General features: G+C 39.0%; 1 protein-coding gene across 1 annotated transcript; it reads right to left on the reverse strand.

Annotated features, from left to right (window-relative positions):
• Window positions 1-264: 264 nt before the first annotated feature.
• Window positions 265-13,065, reverse strand: LOC121368139 (glycine-rich cell wall structural protein 1-like). Its single transcript, XM_041492725.1, has 6 exons — window positions 12,952-13,065; window positions 11,763-11,855; window positions 9,970-10,053; window positions 6,183-6,257; window positions 2,082-3,644; window positions 265-419 (listed from the first exon to the last, which is right to left on the reverse strand). Coding segments are annotated over exons 1-6 (1,833 nt in total). The 5' UTR covers window positions 12,953-13,065; the 3' UTR covers window positions 265-402.
• Window positions 13,066-13,454: the final 389 nt, after the last annotated feature.

The raw sequence follows: 13,454 nt of genomic DNA on the forward strand, positions 1-13,454 counted from the left end.
GAGTTGTATGAAACGTACAATAGAATACAGTACAAATATGAAGATAAGTATATTGAATTTGTTTGATACAAAAATCAAGGTATCGGTAAGTATATTTTTCCGTGTAGGCCAAAACTCTGAAGAGAAGCCTCCGCAGTAACTGAGATCCATCACAGTGACAGATTGCGGATTCGAACCCACTATGATGTGATCCTCGCCACACCACACGTCCAAAATTCAAGGACTTCCGGCACTATTTGAAAATAAGTAGCGAAATTCAGCTTCCTCAGAGGAATGATTTTATTATCTAATAAATTAAGGTCACATCAAACACTGGTTCACAACACTCTCTCCGCTCTACTGTCGTTGGACACATGGTGATATAGGCGGCCCATTTTAAAATGGTTCGAATTCTTCTTCACACTAGTGGATAACCTTCCCTACAAATACAAAATACTTTTAATCAGCAATAGTCATTTTGCTCACGTGTGTGTGTGTGTGTGTGTGTGTGTGTGTGTGTGTGTGTGTGTGTTGTGTGTGTTTGTGTGTGTGTGTGTGTGTGTGTGTGTGAGAGAGAGAGAGAGAGAGAGAGAGAGAGATCCTTTTTCTTCTTTTTTAATGGGATTATATATAGGTGCGAGTGTAGGTGTTTGTTTTCTGTTTGTTTTTATAAGAACATATAAATTTGTATGCTAGGGTTGAGCAGCGCTCGGGGGGGGGGGGGGGGGTCCACACATCCAGAGCACCCTCCACCTCCGTTTCTGGTAGACAGTTGTTTCCAATAGTCTCACTTTAAATAAGATATTATTTGCTGTAACTTGACGACCCTTTAAAAGAGTACGAATACTCGATTTATTTATATATATATATATCTATTTTTTAATATAATATTAAAACAAAATATCTATTAACCAACTCATGTCTGAAACTTTGTGAAAATCCTCAGTAGTAATTTTACATTTGGAAACAAAATACGTATCAGTGTTTAATGGTTTAATGGATAAAATTCACGTAAGTCGCCGTCTGACGATGGTCATATTTTTATAGACAGGTCAACAGATACCAGTCGTGGAGAATTGTATGGGATGGTATGCACAGGGGCGGATCTATGATTTTGTCACGGGGGAGGGTCACATTTCGTTTCCATTTCGTACAGTTATAGCCCCTTTTATCTTAATATTTGTCGCCGTAAATTGTCACCGTTTGATGATGGTCATATTTAACAAATGTCGTAGAGAATTGGATGGGATGGTACACACAGCGGCCGATTCAGGATTTTGTGACGGTGTGGTCAAAAAATTCCAAAAAAGGAAAGTTTGAGTTTGCAAACGGCAAATGAGCCGAGCTCTCAACGGGAACTTGGTCTGCGAGTTATTAAAAAGGACACTTCAAACGAGCGGGCCCTTGTGACACCCCCCCCCCCCCCCCCCTCCCCAAGAATCCGTCAATGGCACTACTCTATTGGACTACCATGGTCTACTAATTCTACAACCCATATGACTTCAGACTTTAGGTGAGATTGTGAAGTAGACGTTATAGCTGTTTTTGATGGTCAAAGATCAATTCAGTGACAAGCAGAAAGACAGTCGAGGCAGATCCATAGATACATATTTATGTAATAGTACAGTAGTGTTGCCATAGCTCAGCACATTAAACTCAAGACTTTTTTGTTGTGTCCGAAGGTTTTGTTTCCGTCCTTCTGTCCGTCTGTCTGTTATCCAGCCTGTTCCACATATATGGTTCTTTTAGTTGTTGTGGGGTGTGTGGGTTTTTTTTTGTGTGGGTTTTTTTTTTTTTTGGGGGGGGGGGATTCTTTGGGGGGGGGGGTTGTTTTGTTTTTTGTTTTTTTTGCAATGCCTCAAGATACTGAGCTGAAATGTCGTGTATAGCTTTATCGTGTAGTTAGTCACGTCCTTCAACTCAAGAGATGGGTCTGGCAGTGGGCATCTATTGCTTTAGCAGTACTTTTAAAATGCTCGTTATTTAGAAAGACCTTTTGTATACCAATGAACTATTGAAGGAAACCTCATTTTAGCTAAATGGTGTGGTCCTATACAATATAACGAAGTGCTAAGTAACTAATGTAAATGAATACAACTCGCCTGTTGAAGCTCCTTGTGCCTGTGTAGGACTGTGTACACCGTTAATCGCACGCACGGGACGGGCGGCTGCTTTCTGCATCATGGGAGGAGAATTAAGAACACGGCGCAGCAATAATCTTTGTCCTTGGACGTACGGGTAATCGTAGTTAATGTTTCCGTAGTTCACCCACGCTGGACGATCTCTCGGCCGGTATCTCAACATTTGCTGTTGACCACCAAATCCACCACCTCCAGCTCCTGCCCCTGCTCCTGCGCCTCCTCCGCCTCCTGCTCCTCCACCTCCTGCTCCGGCTCCGGCTCCGGCTCCAGCTCCAGCACCGCCACCTCCTACAAACATTCCACCACCTCCTGCACCAGCCCCTGCACCAGCTCCTCCTCCGCCCATTCCACCAGCTCCTAAGCCGGCTCCTCCACCAAATCCCGGACCACCGACGCCTGTTCCTGCGCCGGCGCCAGCGCCCGCGCCACCGCCACCTACCAAGAATACGGGAACTCCGCCACCTGCACCAGCGCCTGCACCGGCACCAGCGCCGGCACCTGCACCGGCGCCCGCACCTCCTACAACAAACATAGGAGTTCCAAAGCCTGTTCCTGCACCGCCAGCACCACCGTTTACAAGGAGAAATGGAACTCCGCCGCCAGCTCCTGCACCAGCTGCACCAGCTCCTACACCAAATCCAGGGCCTCCTAAACCTACTCCTGTACCAGCTGCACCAGCTCCCATGCCTCCCATGCCTCCTAGACCTGCTCCTGCACCAGCAGCACCAGGTCCTATCCCAAATCCAGGACCTCCTAAACCTAATCCTGCGCCAGTTGCGCCAGCTCCTATGCGTCCCATGCCTCCCATGCCTCCCATGCCCCCTAGACCTGTTCCTGCACCGACTCCACCGGCCCCAATAGGAAATCCACGACCTCCTAAACCTAATCCTGCGCCAGCTGCACCAGCTCCAATGCCTCCCATGCCTCCCATGCCTCCTAGACCAGCCCCTGCACCAGCTGCACCAGCTCCTACTCCAAATCCACGACCTCCTAAACCTACTCCTGCACCAGCTGCACCAGCTCCTATGCCTCCCATCCCTCCTAGACCTGCTCCTGCACCGGCAGCACCAGCTCCTATTCCAAATCCAGGACCTCCTAAACCTACTCCTGCACCAGCTGCACCAGCTCCTATGCCTCCCATGCCTCCTAGGCCTGCTCCTGCACCGGCAGCACCAGCTCCTATTCCAAATCCAGGACCTCCTAAACCTGCTCCTGCACCAGCTGCACCAGCTCCTATGCCTCCCATGCCTCCTAGACCTGCTCCTGCACCAGCTGCACCAACTCCTACACCATATCCTCCCCAGCCTCCTGCGCCAACTCCTGCGCCAGCACCTGCTCCTGTGCCAGCTCCAGCTCTACCTCCTACTGACGTATTTATGATGATGCTTGGCCCTGCCATTCTCATTTGTACGGCGCCGCCGCTTTGCACCCCACGTCCCTTTGCCACTGTAATTGGTTGATTCAAAATATTTTGCTGAGTGGTCAGGGTGTTGACGCTTGTGAATGGCAAATTCAGTATTGGACCTGAAATAATAATCACCATAATATAATGTGTGAAAATAATTGCACCTACTAGCATACTTCTATTTCCGTTCCTTTCGTTTCCTTTCTGTTTACTGTTTATTCACATTATTCTTCTTCTTTTTTTAATTATTGCAGTTGCCGATATTGTAAATAAGATTCGGAAGTGGGATACATTGTGTTCCATCATTATATGCAATAAAACCTCTTTTCATTTCAGACTAAGCCAGGTAGGAATGGTGGTTCCCTATGCATTCAAAGTACAGATAAAATGTCTTCCTATTAAAACAAAAATAAAATACAGTGACAACAAATATTGTTATAAAGTATTTTTATAACAGTAAAATGAACACTAGAATTAATGTATATTTTATATAATTTAATTAAGATATGAAAATATATATATATATATATACATGTGTGTGTGTGTGTGTGTGTGTGTGTGTACACACACACACACATGTATATATCTTTCTCTCTCTATGCAAGACGTTTTACGTTTTGTCGCAAAAATGCGACAACGTCTGTGTCGACGGAATTCGAACTGACCGCACCGATTCGCATGGTATTTGACATTCCATGGCGTTAACAGGAACATACACAGAAACTGAATACAACCGCACTGAAGATCATTAATATCAAACTCTTGGTTCGAAGCAATGTAAAAAAGTATAAAATACACAACATGAATGCCCAATATAACTGCTGTGAAGATCATTAATGTCAAACATTTGGTTCCAAAACAATGTTAAAACAGTATAAAATACACGAAAACATGGATATCCAATATAACTGCAATGAAGATCATTAATGTCAAACATTTGGTTCGAAGACAATGTTAAAACAGTATAAAATACACGAAAACAAGGATATCCAATATAACTGCAGTGAAGATCATTAATGTCAAATAATTTGGTTCCAAGGCAATTTTAAAACAGTATAAAATACACGAAAACATGGATATCCAATATAACTGCAGTGAAGATCAGTACTGTCAAACATTTGGATCGAAGCCAATGTAAAACAGTATAAAATGAGTATTGTCAAATATTTGGGTCCAAGGCAGTGTAAAATTTAGTATTAAATACACCAAAACATGAATGTCCAACATGAATGGTTCGAAGGCAGTACTGTTAAACACTTGGTCCGAAGGCAATGTGAAACAGTATAAAATACACAAAAACATCAATGTCCAATACAACCGCAGTGAAGATCAGTATTGTCAAACATTTGGTTCCAAGACAATGTTAAACAGTATAAAATACACAAAAACATGAATGTCCAACGTGAATGGTTCGAAGACAGTGTAAAACTTAGTATAATACACGGCAACGGTCTATCTACAATATATGAGGATAATGTATTCAGTATTTGAACATTTAATTTCATTTCAACTTATTTTCGTGCTTATATCCAATTAAGGTTCAAGCACGCTGTCCTGGGTACACACCTTAGCTAGATGGGCTGTCTGTCCAGGACAGTGGGTTAGTTGTTAATTGTTAGTGGTTAGTCAGAGAGAAGAGGATGTAGTGGCCTTACACCTATCCATTGAGTCATTAAAACTCGCTCTGAGTGGGAGCCGGTACCGGGCTGCGAACCCTGTACCTACCAGCCTTATGTTCGATGGCTTAACCACGATACCACCGAGGCCGGATTTGAATATCAATAATACCGTTGGCAAGTAGTTCGTCTCTTTAATTTTGTCATCTCTCAAGTTCTAAACACAAATGTCAACTACTTTGTTAGCCCGTGATTACCCTGAAAAGGAGTTAATATGCTGTATCAGGGTCTCCGTAAAGTAATTTAATTAAACAAAAATATTAAGAATACCGCCAATAATGTGCGCTGAAATATGCCAATTTGTAAATTAACAACCTTGCCGTACTTGTGGGTATTTGGGGATCCATCTTTTATATGGAACGGGCACCACTGGACCTGATGCAATTAGAAATAACAGTGTATACATAATGGTAGAGTCTGCAGAGTTTGAGCAGTATTGTTAGCACCAGCTCAGAAAGTCCCTAATTGGGACCTCTTGGTTTTGAGCACCAGTCTAAGATGTCTCCATTGGCATATCTTGGGCCGAGCGACTGTCAGTTTTAAACATCATGTACCATAATGGGGGAAGAAAGTTCCAGCGCGGACAGCATAAACCATACAGGCGGTGTTGGAAAAGTTGCAGTGGTTAAAACACAGGACTTTCGTGTCAAGTCGAGGGCAGTGGTTCAAATTCTGTGAAGACTGTCTCAAACTTTAATTCAGTTTTCTTATCATCATCTGCCTAATTCCTTAGATTTTGGGCCGAGAATTGAGTAAATATGTCCCAATTTGGAAAACATGGACAGTTGGGACATTTAAGACTATTATTCATTTTTCTTATCATCCTCTGCCTAAATCCTTAGATTTTGGGCCAAGAATTGAGAATAAATATGTCCCAATTTCGACAACATGGGCAGTTGGGACATTTATGACTATTACATGAGTCGTAGGGATAAAACTTTTATTTTTACTTTTTAATGTTTGAAGTGGTAAATTACAAACCTGGTCGTATGAGTGGATACATGGGAAATCTAGGAAACCATCTGTTGAATGGAAGAGACAGACGCATCAGTGGACCTAATACAAAAGAAGAAAAATGTATACACCGTTTGTAAACATAGAATACTATATAGACGAGTGCTGGTTAGATACCATTTATGTAACAGCAGTTTGTTTCGAATGGTATCTAACGAGCCAGTTTGGCTACGTTTTTAACCTATAAGCTGGAAAATAAATGGCATCTAATGGATATAAGAGTAGTATTTCATTTCTTTAATATCACCACACAGACTCTTCCAAAACAAAAACCCAATTAATTAATTTTCTAAAAAATAATAATAATATCACAGAAAAACAACAGTTTTAATAAACTAATTTTAAACGTTGTTGCAATTAAAACTTGTACAGTTTACACGGCATAGCGAACAATAGATTTCGGAAGAGCTAATTCCAATGGACGGTTTGGTTTTTACAACTAGATCAGCACTATTGAGCAGCCAATCATAGGTGTTTTAATCGACTATCAACACATGTGGGATATGGTTGTCTGATATCACAAAAGACACAATGTTCTCTCTAAGAGTGTGTGTTAGAAATCATAATTTTCCACAAAGTTCACTAATCTAACCCCCCCCCCCCCCCTAGAAAAAACAACAGTTACAAATGCCACCCCACACCCATTCCCTCACCATACGCCTGTTTCAGCCAACTCACCGTGTATATATGATTATAGCATTATGAGATATTAATGGAGCTCAATCACGGATTTAGTGGGCCTTGTTTCTCTAAATATGCATTATAAATAAAACTTACATTCATTTGGAATACCAAACCTAGTTATTGTATGATCCAAAATATTTTAATTGAACTACGATCGAGGGAATTCCATGACACGCTTATTTTTTAAAATTTGGAACTCTTCTTGTGATGAGACATGAAAAATACGGAAAAACAGACTCGTAGTGATGAGGCTATATATACGACAACCGTATAATGTATTTTTGGATTTTATATAAACGATCGCCGTGTATAGAGACTTGGCAAATAAGGGCCAATATATTATTTCATGACGAAAATAACTGCGAATACGCTGAAATAAAATAATAAACAGTCGGAACATGAACTCACCATTTATTATTATTATTATTATTATTATTATTATTATTATTATTAGGCGCGTGTGCAAATTATTTTGACTGGTTCGCAAAGTGGTATTTCGGTTTTAATGTATAGCGTAAAAAAAACAGTGTACTGTTTCATGTTTTGTCGTCCAAAGGTTGGCTAATTATTACTTAACCCAGTTGAATCCAGTTCTACGTGCAGGGACAAGTTCAGCCTGCCGTTTGTGCGTGTGTGCACGCACGTTAATCTTGCATTTTTATAGCTAAAACTCCTCCAGATAAAACACCGCACCTCCAACCCAAAAAGGTAGTAGTAGGCTAATAATAATAATAATAGTAGTAGTAGTAGTAGTAGTAGTAGTAGTAGTAGTAGTAGTAGTAGTAGTAGTAGTAGTAGTAGTAGTACTAATAATAGTAATAGGAATAATAATTGTGTATTATTATTATTATTATTATTACATGTATTATAATGTTGGTAAAATCACGTCGCGGTGGGGTGGGTGGGGGCGATTGTTACAAAAACATTACATAAATTTAGAGGGGGACCCGCGAGTGGTCTCAGCTTTAGTAGTAGCCTATAAAAAAATGTATTTTGAGTTTTATTGGCCCTTGCAATTTTGAGCATTTGAAATGTGACTAAATACAGCAAAATAATCTTTTAGTCATATTTATTTACGGTAAAATTAACTTTTTTACAAAGTTTACGTAAGCAGCCTCAAAATTGCAATCAGTGAAAAATTATTAAGTTCAAGCCCTGTTCTTAGTTTGTGTACTGTCCGTAGTTAGTTTCTCTTTCAGTTAATCTACCTCAGCCGCTGATAATTTGTAATTGTTATTTTTATTTATTTATTTATTTATTCATCATCATTAGTAGTAGTAGTAGTAGTAGTAGTAGTAGTAGTAGTAGCAGTAGTAGTAGTATTTATTTATTTATTATAACTAATTTTTTGTTAGTACTGTAGGGACAATATGACGCTATTCATATATCTATGGAAAACGTACACAAAAGGGTCCGCTAAATTCATATACTCCCTCACCCCCTCTCCTGTTCAGAAAATGCACTATTCGTACAGTACTTAGTATGTATTTCTCCTGTTCCAGATGGTTCGGTAATATGGATCAATCAAACACATGTACTTATTTACCGCCTATATACATTTTTACTGTGAATATAGCCAGCCCTCGTTAGTGGAGGCTATAGACACGGCCTTCGTATATATAGTCAATTCGTATATAAACACTGTCTAGTTCAGAGTATTCTTTAAAAATGTAACAATTCCTATCCCAAGTCAGTTGTTATGGCATATTTTGTATAATAATGAATTTAACAAGGTGGAAAATGACGGTGTTTGTGATCCAGATGTTTAGCGTTTTTCGTGTATGACTAACGATAAATTTACCTATAGATGCAAAGGCCTAACTAGTCGGGATTGTCGACGTTTGACATGCTTCTGTTACTAAAATAAATTAATGTATAAGCTTATTATCATTCATTACATATTTTTTAATAACTTATTTTCATTGTTGTTGTTTTTTTCTATTTACCCTACGTCGCAGAGGACGGTCAAGCGTTCTCGTTACACGAGCATGGTAAATCGTTTTAGCACTGCGGTTATTCGGGGAATGCCCATCACGTGTCTCAAAATAATACGTCACACCTCTGCTTTCCAAATAGCCGTTATTTTTCTCAGAATTATGGACCGTACCCATAATTCAATTCTTATTTTTTATAAAATACCAATAATAAATAAGTGTGATATGGTGGTTATGTAGATAGTTCAATAAAGTACTTTTAGGTACAAATCAAATGTATATATTGTCATATAATACCTTGTTGGGTCAATAATTAGGTCAACCATCTGTGAGAGAGCGCGTTTAAGTAAACGTTTTACAACAATTTTAGTATTAGACACAATAAAATAAAATGTCAAAATATGCTAAAAGTTTCAGTTTAGATTTCAAGGTTGTTACTGTCAAAAGAATCGTTCTTCGTAATGACGTATATTTTTTTCTTTGAAATTAATTGGATAACTAAAGGTCTGTCGTCTGATTGGTTGTGTTAAGTCACAAATATGCCTCGGTTGCAGATTATTGTTCTGGTATGCGTTTGTGTGTAAATTCCGTGTCATGGTTTGAAGTGAACCGTTAAATATACTATAACAATTGCATTTCAGCTCGTGACGTCACAATAATTATCGCATGTATGTTTTCCTCCCATAATTCTTTGAGGACCAAAACTGAATCTTGTTTGATAGATATTTAACGTAGATTTTACTAAAATCTAGTTTAAGTAGGAATTCATTGAGGAAATCATTTTATTCCAAGTTACAGTACATAGGAATTTCGATAAATTGGTCTTACCAGTTGTTTCATTCCACCACATATTGTTTGGTTGTTGTTGATTTTGGGGTTTATTGTGTTTTTTGTTGTTGTTGTTTGGTTTTTGTTTGGGGTTTTTTTAGTTTTTGGTTTGTTTGTTTGTTTTTTGTTTTGTTTTGTTTGTTTTTGTTTTGTTTTGTTTGTTGTTTTTGTTTGTGTGTTTTTTATGGGTTTTTTTTTCTGTTTTTGTTTTTTGTTTTGGGGGTTTGGGGGGAGTTTGGGGGGAAGTTGTGCCTTGGGTTAAAACAAATCTAAACACGGTCGCTATGTTACAGACTAAACAAACATACCATGTCTCCAAAATGGTATAAGAGGACACCTGCCGAAACAATGGAACGGTCTGTGGCCATAAAATGGAAAGCCAATTATTGGACCTGCAATAAAAATTACAGTAGGCCTATATATATAAAAAAAAAAAAAAAAAGGTTTCGTAACATCCAGGTAATGGTGGTCTTTTCGTGTTTGAAAAATTGCAAAACAAAGACAAAGGGTGAGTGAGGAGGGAGGAAAGGAGAGAGGAAAAAAGGAAACTTTTGGAAACAAAAAAGGATAGGAAAGGAAAGGAAAGGAAAGGAAAGAATAGGATAGGATAGGATAGGAAAGGATAGGATAGGATAGGAAAGGATAGGATAGGATAGGAAAGGATAGGAAAGGATAGGATAGGAAAGGATAGGAAAGGATAGGATAGGATAGGAAAGAATAGGATAGGATAGGATAGGATAGGAAAGAATAGGAAAGGATAGGATAGGAAAGGAAAGGATAGGATAGGAAAGAATAGGATAGGATAGGAAAGGATAGGATAGTATAGGATAGGATAGGAAAGGATAGGATAGGAAAGAATAGGATGGGAAAGGATAGGATAGGATAGGAAAGGATAGGAAAGGAAAGGATAGGATAGGAAAGGAAAGGAAAGAATAGGATAGGATAGGAAAGGAAAGAATAGGATAGGATAGGATAGGAAAGGATAGGAAAGGAAAGAATAGGATAGGATAGGATAGGAAAGGATGGGATAGGATAGGAAAGGATAGGATAGGAAAGAATAGGATAGGAAAGGATAGGATAGGATAGGATAGGATAGGAAAGGATAGGATAGGAAAGAATAGGATAGGATAGGAAAGGATAGGATAGGAAAGGATAGGAAAGGAAAGGATAGGAAAGGAAAGGAAAGAATAGGATAGGATAGGATAGGATAGGAAAGGAAAGAATAGGATAGGATAGGAAAGGAAAGGATAGGAAAGGATAGGAAAGGATAGGAAAGGAAAGAATAGGATAGGATAGGATAGGAAAGGATGGGGGATAGGAAAGGATAGGATAGGAAAGGATAGGATATGAAAGAATAGGATAGGATAGGAAAGGAAAGGAAAGGATAGGATAGGATAGGAAAGGAAAGGAAAGGATAGGATAGGATAGGATAGGATAGAATAGGAAAGGAAAGGATAGGATAGGAAAGGAAAGGAAAGAATAATAGGATAGGATAGGATAGGAAAGGAAAGGAAAGGATAGGATAGGATAGGAAAGGAAAGGATAGGATAGGAAAGGATAGGAAAGTATAGGAAAGGATAGGAAAGGAAAGGATAGGAAAGGAAAGGATAGGATAGGATATGAAAGGATATGAAAGGAAAGGATAGGAAAGGAAAGGATAGGAAAGGATAGGATAGGAAAGAAAAGGAAAGGAAAGGATAGGAAAGATATATATATATATATATATATATATATATATATATATATTTACGTTGGAGAAACCGAGGAATCCATTTGGGAACATTTGTGGCCTTCGGCCACATGACAGTGGGAACCCCCTAATTGGATTTTCTGGATCCGCCACTGATTTATATGCACCGTCATGCGGTTTGTGATACACCAAGTCCACTGAGAGCTATATCCTGTAGCAACCAAAAATGTCCCACGTGGGGCATCCTGGGTGCACTGAGCAAGTGAATTGTGGTCTCTGGCAGAGAGGTAGATTCAGGTGACCTTGTTTCCAGAGACCTCTCGAAACAGCCAAAGTCATAGTAGACTATATTTCACGAAAAAATAATCACAAGTTATAAAGGCATCTATATTTGATGAAACAGTAACTTACGTCGCATGTGCCAGTACTTGGCCTCTGAAACCACGACTATTACGACCAGGAGGACAGCTACGACGTTGAATCGACCCATTCTGATTCGAGACACTGGGATAAATAAATAAGAAAATAATCAATACATGACATAATCAGACAAACAAGCAATCAAACAAACAATACACAATGTATATGTATGTGTAGACACACACACACACACACACACACACACATACACACACACACATACACACACACACACACACATACACACACACACACACACACACACACACATCTGATGATAATCATGGTTTAAATGGATTAATAATAATTCTCCTGTCTCTGTGGATTTGTGTGTGTGTGTATATATATATATGTGTGTGTGTGTGTGTGTGTGTGTGTGTGTATACACATATACATACACACACACATATATATACATGTATATATACACACACACACACACACACACACACACACACACACACACACACACACACACACTCACATACATACATACATACATACATACATACATACATACATAAATGGAACATAGTTGGTCTGATTGGTAGCGTTCCGACCCAACAATTGCGGGCGATTGAGTGCCACAGGTTCGGGTCTCGGTAACGGCATGAGGAATTTGTGAAGGCAATAAAGGATTTTAATATCCCCTGTGCCAGTGCGTCATTGAATATAATTTATGTATGTTTAAGTCAAAACCCGACATACATACAATAGAGATATTCAAAATATAAAAATACATACATACATACATATACGTAAGCGGGATCCTTTTTATGGATGCCTCAATAGCCCAGAAGGTATTGTGACAAGTATGCAATTTGCGGGCGATTCGGTGCCATAGGTTCGAGTCCCAGTTACGGCATGGGACAATTTGTGAGGCCAGAAAGGATTTAATTATCCCCTGCGCCAGTGCGTTAATATCTATGTATGTAATCGTCAACCTCGACATACATACAATATATATATATATATATATATATTCATACATCAATACATAAGCTCTAATCTAAAGACACTCCTTGAAGTTTCTGAAGATTGAAGTGTTAAATGTTTGTAACAATACATTTGACAATTATTTCTACAAATGTCGAAAAGAAAAATTAACTTTAAAACAACGTAATGATTACTATTGTGCCTGTTTTTCTAAAAATGAAGTAAATAATATCATGCTACTTACTGCAATGGCTACGACTAGTTATTGCAATCTTGTTTCCAACGGGTGCCTGTGGTTTCAGTGAAATGTCCAAAATGTGTACCCAAATCGTCAGGGAAATCTTTATATATTCCCCTGTTCTACAATTAGGACCAATAAAAATATGAAATCGTATATTTGTGTTCTGTACGTGAAGAATTACAAAGATGACCTGAGCAATTTAAAAAAGTAATATTTTTTGCCCTACAGACACCTGGTTTCTATTTTAGTGTTAGATCAAAAAAACGGTGCGATGATTAATGCGGCTTGGGCTTGACACATGACATTATAATAAGCAACGTATGAGGCGGTGACCAATTAGTTTATACTCAAACCTGGCGTTTTATGACTACTGTCTCCTATTGAAATATGGAATCGTGATTAAGTCATTGGAATGAAATGTTAGTGTCACTGCTCCCTGTTTTGTATATCGGTGTCTATTTAAACTTATGCGTATTGTCATATCACAGTACCCTGGCACAGTTAGA

Source organism: Gigantopelta aegis, chromosome 3, assembly GCF_016097555.1.
Source record: "Gigantopelta aegis isolate Gae_Host chromosome 3, Gae_host_genome, whole genome shotgun sequence".
NCBI classification, from domain to species: domain Eukaryota; kingdom Metazoa; phylum Mollusca; class Gastropoda; order Neomphalida; family Peltospiridae; genus Gigantopelta; species Gigantopelta aegis.